Here is a 13,785-nt window from a genome sequence, read left to right as displayed (position 1 = left end):
ATGAGAGGTACACCTCAAGATATCAAACCAACATTATCAGACCAACTCAAATAAGTTGTATCTAAGGACTCTCTACTTCATGATTCTTTAATTAAAAGGTTTCCTTAATTAAGAGGTTTTCACTGAAAGTGTGGTTGCATAAAAATTAATCTCTTCAATGAATTGTTATATAAACGTTGGAGTTTAAATTGTTTAGATTCTCAAATTGAAACAATGGTTGAGATTTTCAGGAACAGCACCTTTGCATGTAGTGTAGTTTAGTTATTCCGTTCAATGATCACCCTCCCTCGCACTGACCATTACATTTACATAGTACAATATTAGAAATCATAAATGAAAAGACTGAATTGTTATTTTATTAAATTATCTTTATTAATTATTGATTTACAATTATCGTTGATGTATTTTTATCATCATAAATACAAAATAGAAAAGAGTTGACAAGTAATATTAATTAAATAATACAATTGAACAAAAAATAAGTACAATTACATTAAAAAATGAAATATTCACGTGAACTTAACTCTGATAGAGACATTGTATTTTATATGGAGAGACAATATTTGAATTTCTGATTTCCGATTTATTCACCTTAATCTTAAGAGATGAATTTTTAGAAATTTACATTTTTTAAGACAATTGTTTTCCAACCGGTATTATGAGACTAGAGAGTGGTTCACATGCTACAAACTAAATAAATTACACATTCGAATAAAGATATTTTTCTTCAAAATAAATGATAATTTTAATTTTGAGTGTAATATTACTTATTTTTTCTAATCAAAATATGTAATTAATACCACAAGTACATATATCACGAATAATTCTTAGATGGACACAAGAATTTAGACACTCCATTTAGTCACATACACAAAAAAAGTACACATGTTATAATCATTTGAAAATTAATGATTATTATTTTTTCTATTTTTTTCTTTTTATGTATGTGTGGTTAAATTAAAAGTCTAAATCTTTGTGTCCATCCAAGAAAAGTCTAGAGGTATTCTTACATGAGCACAAACATAAATAAATAAATAGTGTTTGGTCGCACACATATAAAATACCTTTTTTTTCAAAATACTAAATTATTTTATTAACAATTTCCTTTTTACTATTAGAAAAAATCTTTTGATGTGTGTGCGCCCAGACACTACTTATTTATGTTTGTGGCCATAATAGACTTTCCCGGTAATTAATTGTATGTGATTGCTTTGGTGTTCGTTGTTTGATTGTCGCCATAATGCAAAGTGCAAACAAACAGTCTCAAAAATTAAATTCTGGCCAACAACGCTATTGCTTACGAGAACAATGGTTCACCTACCCCAGACATCTCAAAGATCCAACTCTTTGAGAGACTTGAGTTTTTTAAGACGACATGATCACATGAACGTGTTCTCTCAACACTTGATATGCATGGTGTTACATGAGCTCTTACCAATCTCAAACCATATCCGTTGTTGACACTAGCTAAGCAACTGAAGTGAAATAACGGACCTATCACTTAACATAGATATGTCGTTTCATCGTATTATATAGCTAGCATTCATAAGATAATGATATCGTGAGTTGATGCTTAAATCAGTGAATTTCTATATAGTCGTAACATATTACTTAAAATGAAAAAACTACGAGTCCCCTTGTCTTATATTTTCTAATTTGAATCAGATACATAATGGTTTTCTGGAAAATGAAAGTGATATATACATTCATACCAAATAAGCTAACTTGATAGTGAGAGCAAACCAACTAGTATTTAGATACTAGTCAAATTTGGGCAAATAAAGATGCCTATATCCCCTGGACTTTTTTCACTTTTGAAAGAGTTGGATAATTACATGTGGCCACTAACCAACGACAGCAACAGACTATTTTGATAGTGGAAGTAGTGTTCTTGAATATTGCCCACCCTTTCCAAAGTCCTGCTAACATCACCAATGACAGTAACAGCACCTTGGATTTCTATAATACTGGCAAAAATAGTTTCTAATCTCCTTAAAAAAATTCTAACTTTCAGTCTCCAAAATATCAAACCGTGTGTACTTCACCCGTGATAAAAGACTGCTAATAACTATAAACACATTATAAATGCAAGCACTAAAAACAAATAATGATTGTATAGAGAGATCGAATTTGTCCAACATTGGTGATAAAAATTATATTTTACATTTTCTTTGTTGTTGCAATTCTGATACCACAAGATATTATCACATTTTAGGACATGCATTAACAGTATACAAGGACACAGCTCCCTCCCCAGATTTATGCAATACAAGTTGCTTAGTATACAAGAACAATAAATAATGGCTTGTATGTATGCACTTCAAAAGTACCGATCTCCAAGGACCAATTTCACATTATTCCTGTAATCACTAATCAGATATCCTAGTAACAGCCGTTCTGTAATTACAGGAGGCAGTTGGAGCGAACTCTCCCTCCATCCTCATACAGTTCTATCAATGGCATGCTCATCCGTTAATAACTGAATATACAATAAACCAGCTGGTTCATCTTTACTTAAATCAAGATGTTAAAACTAAACCAGCCGGGTAAAAGATCAACAAACCATAAATAAAATAAAAAAAAAATGCTTAAAACTCCCTTTAGATTAAGATTTGGTTATTGTTTGTAGATAGAATTGCTGATCTTGCTAGAAAGTGAAGGCTTATCCTTGAGACTAGTTGCTAACAAGGTTTCGGAGTTGCTTGGCTGGCTCTCAGCCACGCCAGGTCTCGTCCAGATTTTGATGTGCCCCTCCCGGCAGGCTGTGAGTACAGATTCTTGGGTAAATATCAAGCTAGAAAGTGGCTCGGTATGCACACGGTGAGCTACCAGCGGAGAGATTTTCGGAACATCCCGCATACTTGGAGCAGGCTGTAAGGTACCCAATGGGACTGCATTGTCCCAATGCGATGACTGGCTTCCAGCACTAAAAGTTGGGGATCCAAAAGTTGGGGATCCACCAGGGGGACCTCGCCTCAAGGGCACTACAATCTCGTCCATTTCCAGTTCCCATAGAAGCAATTGTGTATCCTGACCAACAAAACATCTTAGTTCCATTCATAAAGTAAGTTTGGCACATATCTATATACTATACTACAAAAAAAGTTGGGATATTCTGTAGAACAATGCTGTTTAAAAAAAATCTGACGATTCGCCAGATCCCCAAACAATAACAGTCACTGGCAACTGATTATAATCATACTTCCTTTCAACATCACAGCAAACAATATTATAAATGAAGCTACAGACAGTAAAGCCTTTTCCCTCTCCAAATTGGTTGGGAACGAAAGGGATTCAACTGTCTTACCTACATCAAGTTTCATAAATAATACTACCATGCATGAAAGCATTCTCTTATTTTGGTAAAACACTATTTTTTTATAAATTTGGTGGAGTACATACTCTAAGAGTGTGTTTGAACAAAGGGTTTTGGGGAAAAGAAAGAGGAATACATTTTTACTTCAAGCATAAACCTTCTAATTAAATAACTTATAATTTTGAAAACAGTATTGTATATAAAACTCTCTAAACCGAAAACGAACATTACCCCCTCCCCTGCCCAAAGTCTTCCAAGTCCTCAATTCCAACGTACCATAAGGAATTAAAATTTCCTAACATCATCATATGAAAGCTGCTAAACCATCAAACTAAGATACTGTGTCTGGTAAAACATCTATTCAAGTCTTCCTAATCAAATAATTTTTATTTCAGTTTCCATGGTGCCTTACTAGGCATGTTATTGATATGTCTGTTTCATAAAAAACCAGTCAAAGACCCAACATTTGAAAAACATGACTGAATCTGAATATTTCCCACTGTACCACTCTATCAACACATTCAAAATTAAAACTATCAACTAATCAGTCAAATTCTAAGCAAGCAGATACAGCAGTTTTATTTCCATCTGTCAACCATAACAAAGGCCAATAGGATGTAAATCATTTATAAGGTTTTAAGCAGAGAGCCGGATCTACACAGACACATGAAAAATATAGTGAAAACATTTGTCCGAGTACCTGACCAACTGAACCAAATCGATACGTAATTGTCTCTCCATTGTCATTTGAATTTGGTGATGACCAATATGAATCAAAAGCCACTCCACTGACCTGATCACAGCATTTGACATAAACTAAATCAACACTATGGTAGGATAATTTGCCAACTCAAAATTACCAAGCAACTTACCCATGAGTTATGTCCCTCACCCCATGCAACTACTTTGCGATCTTCCATGCTCCAAACTTGAACTAAATCATCTTCTCCTCCCGTCAAAATATACTTTCCGTCCATGCTGCCAAAGCAGAGTTTTTGTGATGGTGTTGTTTTCTCAAAAGTTTAAATGAAATATTTTAAAAGGTAAAAAAGAAGATAATAACAAGCTAGTGTACAATAACTTAGCTAAGCATCATTGTTTTACAAGTTCTAGAGTGAGAAAGTGGGAAGCAAATCCAAATATGCCAATCTCTAATAAATTGACTAAAACCAAACATATCTCACCTCCAAGCACAACATAATAAACCACCATAATAACTTTTCCCACCGCATACAAGGTGTTCTTTTGTATAATCGAACACTCGCAAGTAACCTGGATGCATTAAGTAAAATAAATCCAAGATTCTGTTTTAACATTTTTGCAAAGAAAAAGAAATAGGTAGAAATAACATACAATGAGAATGGCAATATGTAAAAGACGTACCATCTCGTCCAACAGTTGCTAAGTATGCACCATCTGCTGAGAAAGAAATACTGTTAATCGAACCCTGGCATATATGCCATCTGGCTATTGGATTACTCTGCAAAAGTCAATTTTTTTAGAAAAAAACAATATGATAGAGTATATATAATATAATACGAAATAACTCTCCAGAAGTACAAACACTACAGGTTATTTATTTTAATCCAAAAATATATATACGACTTAAATGTGTTATTGGAGCAAACAATCAAATGACCAGCGAGAAAGGTGCAAAATTCAAGAACTAGACAATCATTACTAATAAGTATGAATTTAACTACAACAAGATTATAAAAGATAGGACCACAAAACATAGATAGAAGTAGCATATCATCATTTTGTCAAGAAACCAAATGAGCATCAAACTCATTACCTTACTGTACCGTGCATGAGCAACAGAAAACTGAGTTTGATCTTTAAGGATTGGGAATGAAGACTCGCCGGCACCATCTTTATTCTGAAATAGGAAAGAAAAGGTAAATAGTTTAGCTGCTAAATACCATAAAAAAGATCAAAATAAGTTAACCATAAAGCTAGCTTCTCTCTTGATAACTGAGTCTTGCCTTTTCATATACGTACAAATTCCCATCAGCATGAGCAACAACAAAAGCACCATCACCTCCAGGCACCCAAGAAATACATGTACAACGACTGTTTAAATCAAAATCAAAATGCATCGATCAAGATAGATTACAATTAGTGTTTTTGACATAATAACATTGCAATACATTAAAGTTCTACAGGGAACCTAGAGAAATTAATAAAACGTAACAATTTAGAGAAACGGCGTCTAACTTCTCCACTAATTAATCCCATGAATTATAACCATAGAAGTCAATGACATCAACATTCACATACTTTACCCAGATAAAACCAGATGTATTTTTGTATAACAATTTAATTAAATTTTTCATTGACTAGAAACATCAACTGCTAATGTTTGGCTTGATTCCTAGCTTTTATCTAATCTAACAACTAACAAGCTTCTGGATTTGATCGACACCCCTATCCATAATAAATCACGAGATTTAAGAATAATAAATTCTCGGCAAGCATAACCATTTTAACAAAAATGTTAATGACAATCAGCATTCATATTGAAAGTTCTTCTTAAATAAAATCTAAAAGAGCAGGGCTGACTATGAAAAAATATTGAATACCAAAACCATTAATACAAGATTTTGAAGGTTAATCAAGCACTACAGGTTTCAGTTTAAACATCAAGAAGTTGTATGTATATATCTACAAGGCCAACATAGTTCCCTCTACATTAAATGACACGGATAGCCAAATCATGGGTATATTCAAACCTTCATTCATATAACAGAGAGATTACCGACAAGGTACGGATCTCAACAGGTTTAGACAAAGTGATATAACATCCATTGTAGCCTTCAGGATACTAGAACTCTTAGGAAACGTAGAAGTTTTGGAAGAAAAAGTTAATAATAGAAAAGTGTCCACTACCATCACAAGCAACTGTTTTACTCTTGAAACGGGCTCATTTGTTGAAAACTATCATAGATAACTTATAATCAGCATATACGCAATTAATTCTTAACAGCTACTATGAAAAAAAAAAATGAATAACCAATTGATTTTGATTATGGAGTGACATTCAGGTTATAAAAGTTATTAAAGTCCAACCATCTCAGCATATCCATAACAGCATATGTTTTCCTTATAACCTACTATCATAGATTGACACGATAAACTCAATTAATAAACAGGAATCTAAAGAAGAAAAAGGCTAGTATGCAATAGTCATTCAATCCACATTAGAGAATGAATCCCCTTTTGGCAGCAGTACGTGTACATGTCAATTTATTTATACACATTTAGGTCATGCAGCAATTTTGAGAAACCTAACACAAGTCACTCATAGTTGAAACATCACATGAGATGAGATCATAAAATCTTGCCTGTTATTGAGAATTCCATCTTTGTTGTAATGGTGGGCCCCAACAATCTTTTTACCAACATCCTGTAATTGCTGTCTCAGTGACACTGAGTAAACTGCAATAATACACACAGGAACAATAAATTCGTAAATCTTAAATTCCCCTACTGAAATGATAATTCAAATTTAAATGTCAGTCAACGTTCGTTTACCATCGCCAGAGAACAACCCTATGAGTAAATCATGCCCGTCCTTAGCATCCTGATCAAATGCGTGGCACACGGGATTCGAATTACTGAAGTGGATAGACTTTATGGGGTCCTGCAAACAACAAGAAACCTTGGATGAAGCGGCGAACCCAAAATACTCAGAACACATCAAAACCTAACAAGAATACCTTATCTTGAGAATTCAAATCACTTATCAAAATCGCATCCCCAGCATTGAACACCAAGTAAGATCCTTTCCCATCAAAATTTGGATTAGCCACGGAACTACTCAAACTCGAGGAACCAATCGAACCAATCCTACTGGCTCCACCATTGCTTTTGCTACTACCATTTCCACCAACAAAACTAAGCGCCCGGTTTCCATTACTTCCTCCTAACAATCTAGCTGCGGCTGACCGTACTCCACTGCTCGCACTAAAACTCGAAGACGATGCAGTCGGAGTTGAAGGCGCCGGCTTCTCCTTAAGATGTGCTAGGGTTACCTGCTCACCCAACGAAACTTCTATATTAATTTAATTCCATTAACTCCACGATTCCTAATATATTTTAAAATAAAATAAAACTCTAGAATTTGTCATGGAAAGTAATACAAATTATGCCAAAACCAATCCTGCAAAAAAGTTATAAATTTATTACAAAGTGTATGTTTGGTTTCACTTATAGAGGGGCCAAGGTTGATTCTAACATGTTTGGTTGCTCTCGAGCAGAATTGATTTTGCCATTCTACTTGAAGCTAAAATTTGAAGCTTTTGATAGTAGAAATGATTTTAACACTCAAATTTACTATTCAAATCACTTTTACATGAATGTATCCAAACATAAACCACTTTACCTTCAATTCATTTTTACCAAACATCAATTTTACAAAACCAATTCACTCAAAATCATTTTTTGTCAACGCAAAACCAAACATATAGCACAATAAAATTACACACAGAAGTTAATGCGGAAAGTGCAATTAGAGTGAAAATCAGAAACAATTGAAGTAAACAATAATAAAAAAAATGAAAACCCTAAAAATGAATGAAATAGAATTGAATTGAAAGAAACAAACCATAGAAACGGTTTTGCCATGATTGAATTGAAGAAGACCAGAAGGATGAGTTTTATCGAATTGAAGTTTATATCTTCCTTCAGGGGTTTTGAAATAGGTTTTGAGACCTTGTTGTTGTTGTTGTTGTGACTGTGTAGTTGTTGTAGAACCCGATGAAGATGACGCCGCCGTCATGTTACCGTTTGTTGTTGTATTTATCATCGTTGATTAACGATCATCACAGTTATCAACTTCGTTAGGGTTTCAAAACCTGAAACAATGGCTTCGCTTTCGCTTTCGTTTCTTTTTCTTTTCCACACTGTAGATCAAATCAAAATCAAATAGGAAAAAACAACAAAATTATAATTAAATTCAGATGTAAATATATAGTTATATGGTTTTGGTGTGACAATAAATTCTAATTACCTAAGTCAACGAAATAGACGGTCCAGATTGAAATTGAAAATTAGTTTCTATCTCATCATTATCGGGTTTTTTTTGGTCGTGTAAAACTCAACTTAAGAAGATGAGAAACAAGAAAAAGTAGGAACAGAAAATGATTAAATGTTGTGTAAAGTGTTGTTCTAAGATTTCGCTTTCAGTGTGCTTTGTTGTGTGTGCCTGTGGAGGTGTGAGAGAGTTGTTTTTGACGTATATTGTTTCCTAGAAACGTATGGAAATAACCAAAAATTCAAGGGTAGTTAATTGTTGTAGGATTCCTAGTTATAAGTCAACAGTAATTAACTATTATTTGGGTATTTTTGATCATTTTCATGTATTTCTAGAAAACAATTGATGTCAAAAAACCATTTTTGTGCAGTTAAATATTTAAGCCCATAGAGTTGGACGTCAAAGGCCCACATAAACAGTAGGTGGACTCTGGTCAGCCTACATTTAGGAGTGTACCCCTAACTAGGGGAAAAAATGGTCTAAGACAAGCATTAATTGTGAAAATTGTTATATTCTCATCAAAAAACACTCATTCCCAACTGAATAGACGAAACTACGTCTACGTGACTTAAGTCGCGCTGAGGGACTTCAGCGTGAGCTAACTCACGCAGGTTATAAATTCAACGTGATTTAACTCGTGTTGCATGTTGTAATAGAACAACAACTTAGAAACACAACCATTCACTTTCCAAACTTCTCAAAATATCACCAAGTGCGATTTTTTCCCCTTCGAGTGTGATTTTCGTCATTCTTGCGTCATTCAAACTCAATTTCTCCCACAAAATCAAGTAAGTATTTGCAATGCCCCTTTTGGGTTTAAATTTTGGTATTTTTGGAGAAATTTTCAATTTTAGGTTTATATAAATTTCGTTTGCATGTTATTTTTTTTATGAATTAAGTTATAAATTGTTGTTTAGAAGTTGATTAGAGTAGGTTTGATTGAAATGTGGGGGGTTAGAGTTAGGTTAGAGTTATGAATTGTTAGAAATTGTGTTGAACTCTAGGTGTTTGATAAAATGTCTCAATGAAAATTTTTGTTTTTTGGATTGTTAATGATGAAATTAGTTAGAAATTGGTGTGTTAATGTTGATTATAGTTAGTTTTACTGCAATATGGTAGTTTACGGATTGAAATGACACTGCCGAAATTTAAGTGTTGTTGTTGAATAGTTAGAAATGACACAATGTCCCTATGAAAAAATTCATTGATTTGTTGCTTTTTGAAATGTTGTGTAGATATGTCTCATAGGCTTGACAGAGTTAGGGGAGGGAGGGAGTCTGCTACCGGTAGTGCACAGAGAGAAAATGTCGCACAACGCCCTCCTCAGGATGGTAGACGGAGACAGGGGGCACGAGGATTGGTAAGGGCGATGATACAGAGGGATCATCGTCACAGGCGGGTGCGTCCCAGATAGTGGACCCGACGCAGCATCAACATAAGGAGTATCAGCCTCAGTATGAGCATTCTCAGTATGAGCAGACTCACCAGCAGGAGGGTGAGGCTCAGTAGGAGCAGGGGATGGAGTTTCAGCCCGGACCACAAGGTTTTCCTGAGGGGGCCTTATGATTTGTCGCTTCTACCAAAATTCGGTAAACACGTGACATGCAGGCTATGGGTCGATGTTGAAGTAAGTATAATTGTTTAATTTTATTTTAATGATATGTTACTTTTTATGATTCAACAATTTATGTTAAAACAATTTAAATTGACTTAAATTACGCATCAATTAATATTACGCGCGAGAATTAAAATTTTGAGCGCTCATTTAAATTACCCGCGCTCTTTTAATTTAAGCGCACTAATTTAAATTGACACGTAAGAATTTAAATTAAGCGCGCTCATTTAAATTGACGTGTAAGAATTTAAATTACGCGCCTCATTTATGAATTTAAATTTATGTTAGAATATTTAATGCTTATTTTAATTATTATTTTTTTAACGGTTTTTTTTTTTTTGTATTTCAGTTTCAAAAGTTGTATAAGGTGGCCGGTGTATCGCACGGCAAGAAGCTTAGTCATAATATCTTAATAGCGCGGGGAGAAGATAAGGAATGGTTTTGGATGCCGGTGACTGCATTCGGTCTTGCCCCCCTCCTTAAGACTGGGTACGACAACATCTGTCACGGGCTTATTTGTGCCTTGTCAGAGAGATGACACAAGGAGACTAGCAGATTCCATCTGCCCGTTAGGGAGATGACCGTCATACTAGATGATGTGGCGTGTCTTCTAGACATCCCCATCACTGAGAGGCTCATTGAGGATAAGGAGTTATCTTATGAGCGGGGCTTAAAGCTGCTGGAAGATGAGCTGGGTTTTATGGAGGACGATGTGATAAAAGAGGTGAAAAATAAGTGGGGGTCCGTATGTTAGTTACACTAACATGAATAGGTGTTATGAAAGACTGGTGAACAAGTGTAATCAGTTGGAGGACCCTGCATATGAGGAGGAGGCATAGGAGCAGAGTGTTGTTAAGACCGCCTGCATTAAGGCGTTCTTGTAGCTCTTTCTTGGCTACACCATTTTTGTCGGCAAGAACAGTAGAAGCATTAATCTGATATGACTGCTTGCGCTTCAGGACTTGGACAGGTTGGGCGACTAGTCATGGGGCGGGATGACACTTGCTTTCCTGTATTAGCAACTTTCTCTTACCTCCGACTCAACTATTAAAGCCATTGGTGGTTACATGACCTTGTTTGTGGTAATATATTTTTTCCTTATTTTTTTAGTGGATCAGAAATGTATATTTGTTTGTATGATACTTGTGCTGATATAAATTTGTCTCTTTATGTTTGTTGGGATGAGTTTTGGCGCACTTCAAGAAGATCATTCAAAGGAATCCTGAGCTAGAGTACAAGTGTGTTGACCCGCTTGTGGGTAAATGGGAACATCTTAGGAGCTAATGCTGATGATGGACACTACAAAGGCCTCATTAATTTGATGGAAATTGTTAATGTCATATGGCGGTTGTACAAAACTCGACGAGACCTGACGCCTTTTCGAGACATATGCTGGTACTCCGGATAGATCATGGTCGGCAAAGACAGGATCTGCCGTCACTTTTCGGAGCGGGTTCTGAGGCAGTATGACTAGGTCTTGATTGAAGCTTTGGTGTTTCTTCGAGATTCCTCACGATTCTTTGAGATGGCTTCAATGTGATTTTGAGTAGTCTTCATGTAGTCGGTTAAGACTTCCTCAATATTTTTCTTGGGTTGTTTTTGGTTGGTTGCTTGTGGTGGTTGGAAGTTTATTACTTCTTCCTCGTGAAAAGTTTTGACAATTTGAACAATCAGAATTGAAATTGTTGGATTAGGGATTCCTTTGTTGCATGTTAAAAAATACCTGTGTACTTCACTTACTCCTTGAAAAACTTCGGACTTGTTTGAAGGCATGCACCACATTCATGAGCTTGCTCACAATAGTCACAAATCACACCATTAGATAGTAACTTGGCCACCTCATGTGCTTCCAACTTCTTAGTTATTGCTTCCAAATGGACGTTGAGAAGTTTGTTGCTTGCTAGTAAGATGTCATTCGTTTCTAAACTTAGAACTCTTTGTTTCTTATGAACAACCTTATTCGTGCTTTGAGAGCGATACTCATTTAAGGACATGTAATCAATAAGCTCTTGGATTTTTACGGCTGTTTTGTTCTTCATGGTACCTCATGCAAATGTGTTTATGAACATTCAATTTTGTTGCTTCAGACCATTGGTGAAAATCAAGGTGATTTCCATCTCAGAAAATTTGTGTGCCGAACATCGCTTGAGTAGAAAGCTTGTATCTCTCCTGTGCATCAAATAAGTTTCTCAATTTGACAAGGGTTTTAAGATGAACCTTTTGTTAATTTGTTGGCATTTATTAATGATATTTTTTTTATTTTGTTATGATTTAAGTTCTTATTTATTCTGATTGTTACGACTGTTGTAATTCTTTTGGACCTCTAGTATTGATATATAGGTTTTACCGACTTACCTTGCTTTGTTCCGAACAAGAACTAAAATTGAGAATTGATCATTTATTTTAATATGACAAATTATGGTTTTATAAGTATGATTATAGATTCATGATTCATCACAACAAAATTCACTCAGCACATCTTTAGATAAGCATCTTAATCATAATTGGTTTAATCACAATTACAATTACAATTTTTTAATCGACACATCGTTTATAAAGCGCCTTAATCATAATTGATATGTAGACAGGTTATCTAAAATTGTAATTGATATGTAGACTCATCTATGTAGTGAAGACAGGTTATCTAAAGAGGTTATCTAAAGAGGTGTTGAGTGAAAATTGTAATTGTAATTGTAATTATGATAAGCATCTTAATCATAATTGTAATTGTAATTGTAATTGATATAAATTTGTCTCTTTATGTTTGTTGTAATCGTTTATAAAGCGCTTTAATCATAGTTGGTATTAACTGTTGCATTAATCCGACAAAGAAGACAGGGGGATTAAAAGAATCTTAATCGTCATCTAACCTATGAATTGAACTATTTTACTTTTCTTCAAACCACTGCTTGCATTGAGCACACAATTAAAAAATACAACCCCTTTAATCTCTTTTATAGTGAGATTCTTTGTTGTCGACATTCTTGTGGAGATGATAACTTAATACTTTATATTTGTTAGGTTTGGTCCACTTTCCAAATTTGTTATCATTATCTTCAAAATATAATACATGGATATTGTTCTTTGAATGTATGTGGTTATAACAAACCTTACAATTCCTTCAACAAAAAAAAACAAACCTTACAATTGATAAAAAAAAAGTTTTTTTTTTACCCTGTACTATCATGAAAGGTTAAAAAAGCATTGATTAGTTAGTTAACTAATCAATGATATTAACCCCTATCTAAGTGCAAAGGGACAAATACAACACACTAATATAGATATTTAATATTGATTCTAATTTTATGAACGGTTTTTAAAACTTCATAAATTCTTAAATTAATATAGAGATTTAATAATGATATTAACATGAAATTTATACATTATAAATAGATCAAATCATATCCTATCATTTATATGAAGAGGGGGAAAAACATGGCTAAAATACCAAAGTTTGTTTATGTTCAGATTCTATTTCTTTCTATACTTATTGTCCTGACAATATATGATAATGTTTATTACCATATAGATCCTCCTTGTGTTAGAGATAAAGATTGTCCACCTCCACAATCCAGCAGAAGTAATATTAAGTGTCGTAAAGGCTATTGTGTAAATATTATTGGTTAATACTAATGGGTTATTGTGCTAACAAAATAATTGTATAATATTCCTTATTTTGTAATATTCCACAAGTCATCAATAAGTTTTTGTGCATGCATTGAATAAATTGTATTTTTTTCTTTAATTACATCGACCTTGAAGTTATAATTGTGTATTCTAAAATGATGGCAATCAAATGAAATAGAGAAGCAAATAGTT

At 34.1% G+C, this 13,785-nt stretch overlaps 2 protein-coding genes across 2 annotated transcripts; both read right to left on the bottom strand.

Moving 5' to 3' along the window:
- Window positions 1-2,129: 2,129 nt before the first annotated feature.
- On the bottom strand, window positions 2,130-8,436 carry LOC146910497 (uncharacterized). Its single transcript, XM_085727816.1, has 12 exons — window positions 8,328-8,436; window positions 7,923-8,220; window positions 7,036-7,350; window positions 6,851-6,959; window positions 6,661-6,754; window positions 5,302-5,389; window positions 5,112-5,195; window positions 4,700-4,796; window positions 4,501-4,588; window positions 4,189-4,294; window positions 4,017-4,109; window positions 2,130-3,030 (listed from the first exon to the last, which is right to left on the bottom strand). Exons 2-12 carry the CDS (start codon window positions 8,121-8,123, stop codon window positions 2,617-2,619), a joined length of 1,689 nt encoding a protein of 562 aa, XP_085583942.1. The 5' UTR covers window positions 8,124-8,220; window positions 8,328-8,436; the 3' UTR covers window positions 2,130-2,616.
- Window positions 8,437-11,702: 3,266 nt separating this feature from the next.
- On the bottom strand, window positions 11,703-12,005 carry LOC146910496 (uncharacterized). The gene has a single exon (XM_085729442.1). It carries the CDS (start codon window positions 12,003-12,005, stop codon window positions 11,703-11,705), a length of 303 nt encoding a protein of 100 aa, XP_085585568.1.
- Window positions 12,006-13,785: the final 1,780 nt, after the last annotated feature.

This window comes from Medicago sativa, chromosome 7 (genome assembly GCF_051527215.1).
Source record: "Medicago sativa cultivar Bolivia chromosome 7, Bolivia_mono, whole genome shotgun sequence".
Lineage (NCBI taxonomy): Eukaryota > Viridiplantae > Streptophyta > Magnoliopsida > Fabales > Fabaceae > Medicago > Medicago sativa.
The sequence above is the reverse complement of the archived record's forward strand: the minus strand, read 5'-3'. Positions and strand labels throughout refer to the sequence as shown.

Excerpts from the sequence above, each read along its gene's own strand:
- LOC146910497 (XM_085727816.1), bottom strand. The coding sequence starts at position 8,123 with ATGATAAATACAACAACAAACGGTAACATGACGGCGGCGTCATCTTCA. Across the intron at positions 5,196-5,301 it reads ATTTGTACGTATATGAAAAG|AATAAAGATGGTGCCGGCGA; the intron begins GCAAGACTCAGT and ends TTCCTATTTCAG. Across the intron at positions 4,295-4,500 it reads TTATTATGTTGTGCTTGGAG|CATGGACGGAAAGTATATTT; the intron begins GTGAGATATGTT and ends CTGCTTTGGCAG.
- LOC146910496 (XM_085729442.1), bottom strand. The coding sequence starts at position 12,005 with ATGAAGAACAAAACAGCCGTAAAAATCCAAGAGCTTATTGATTACATG.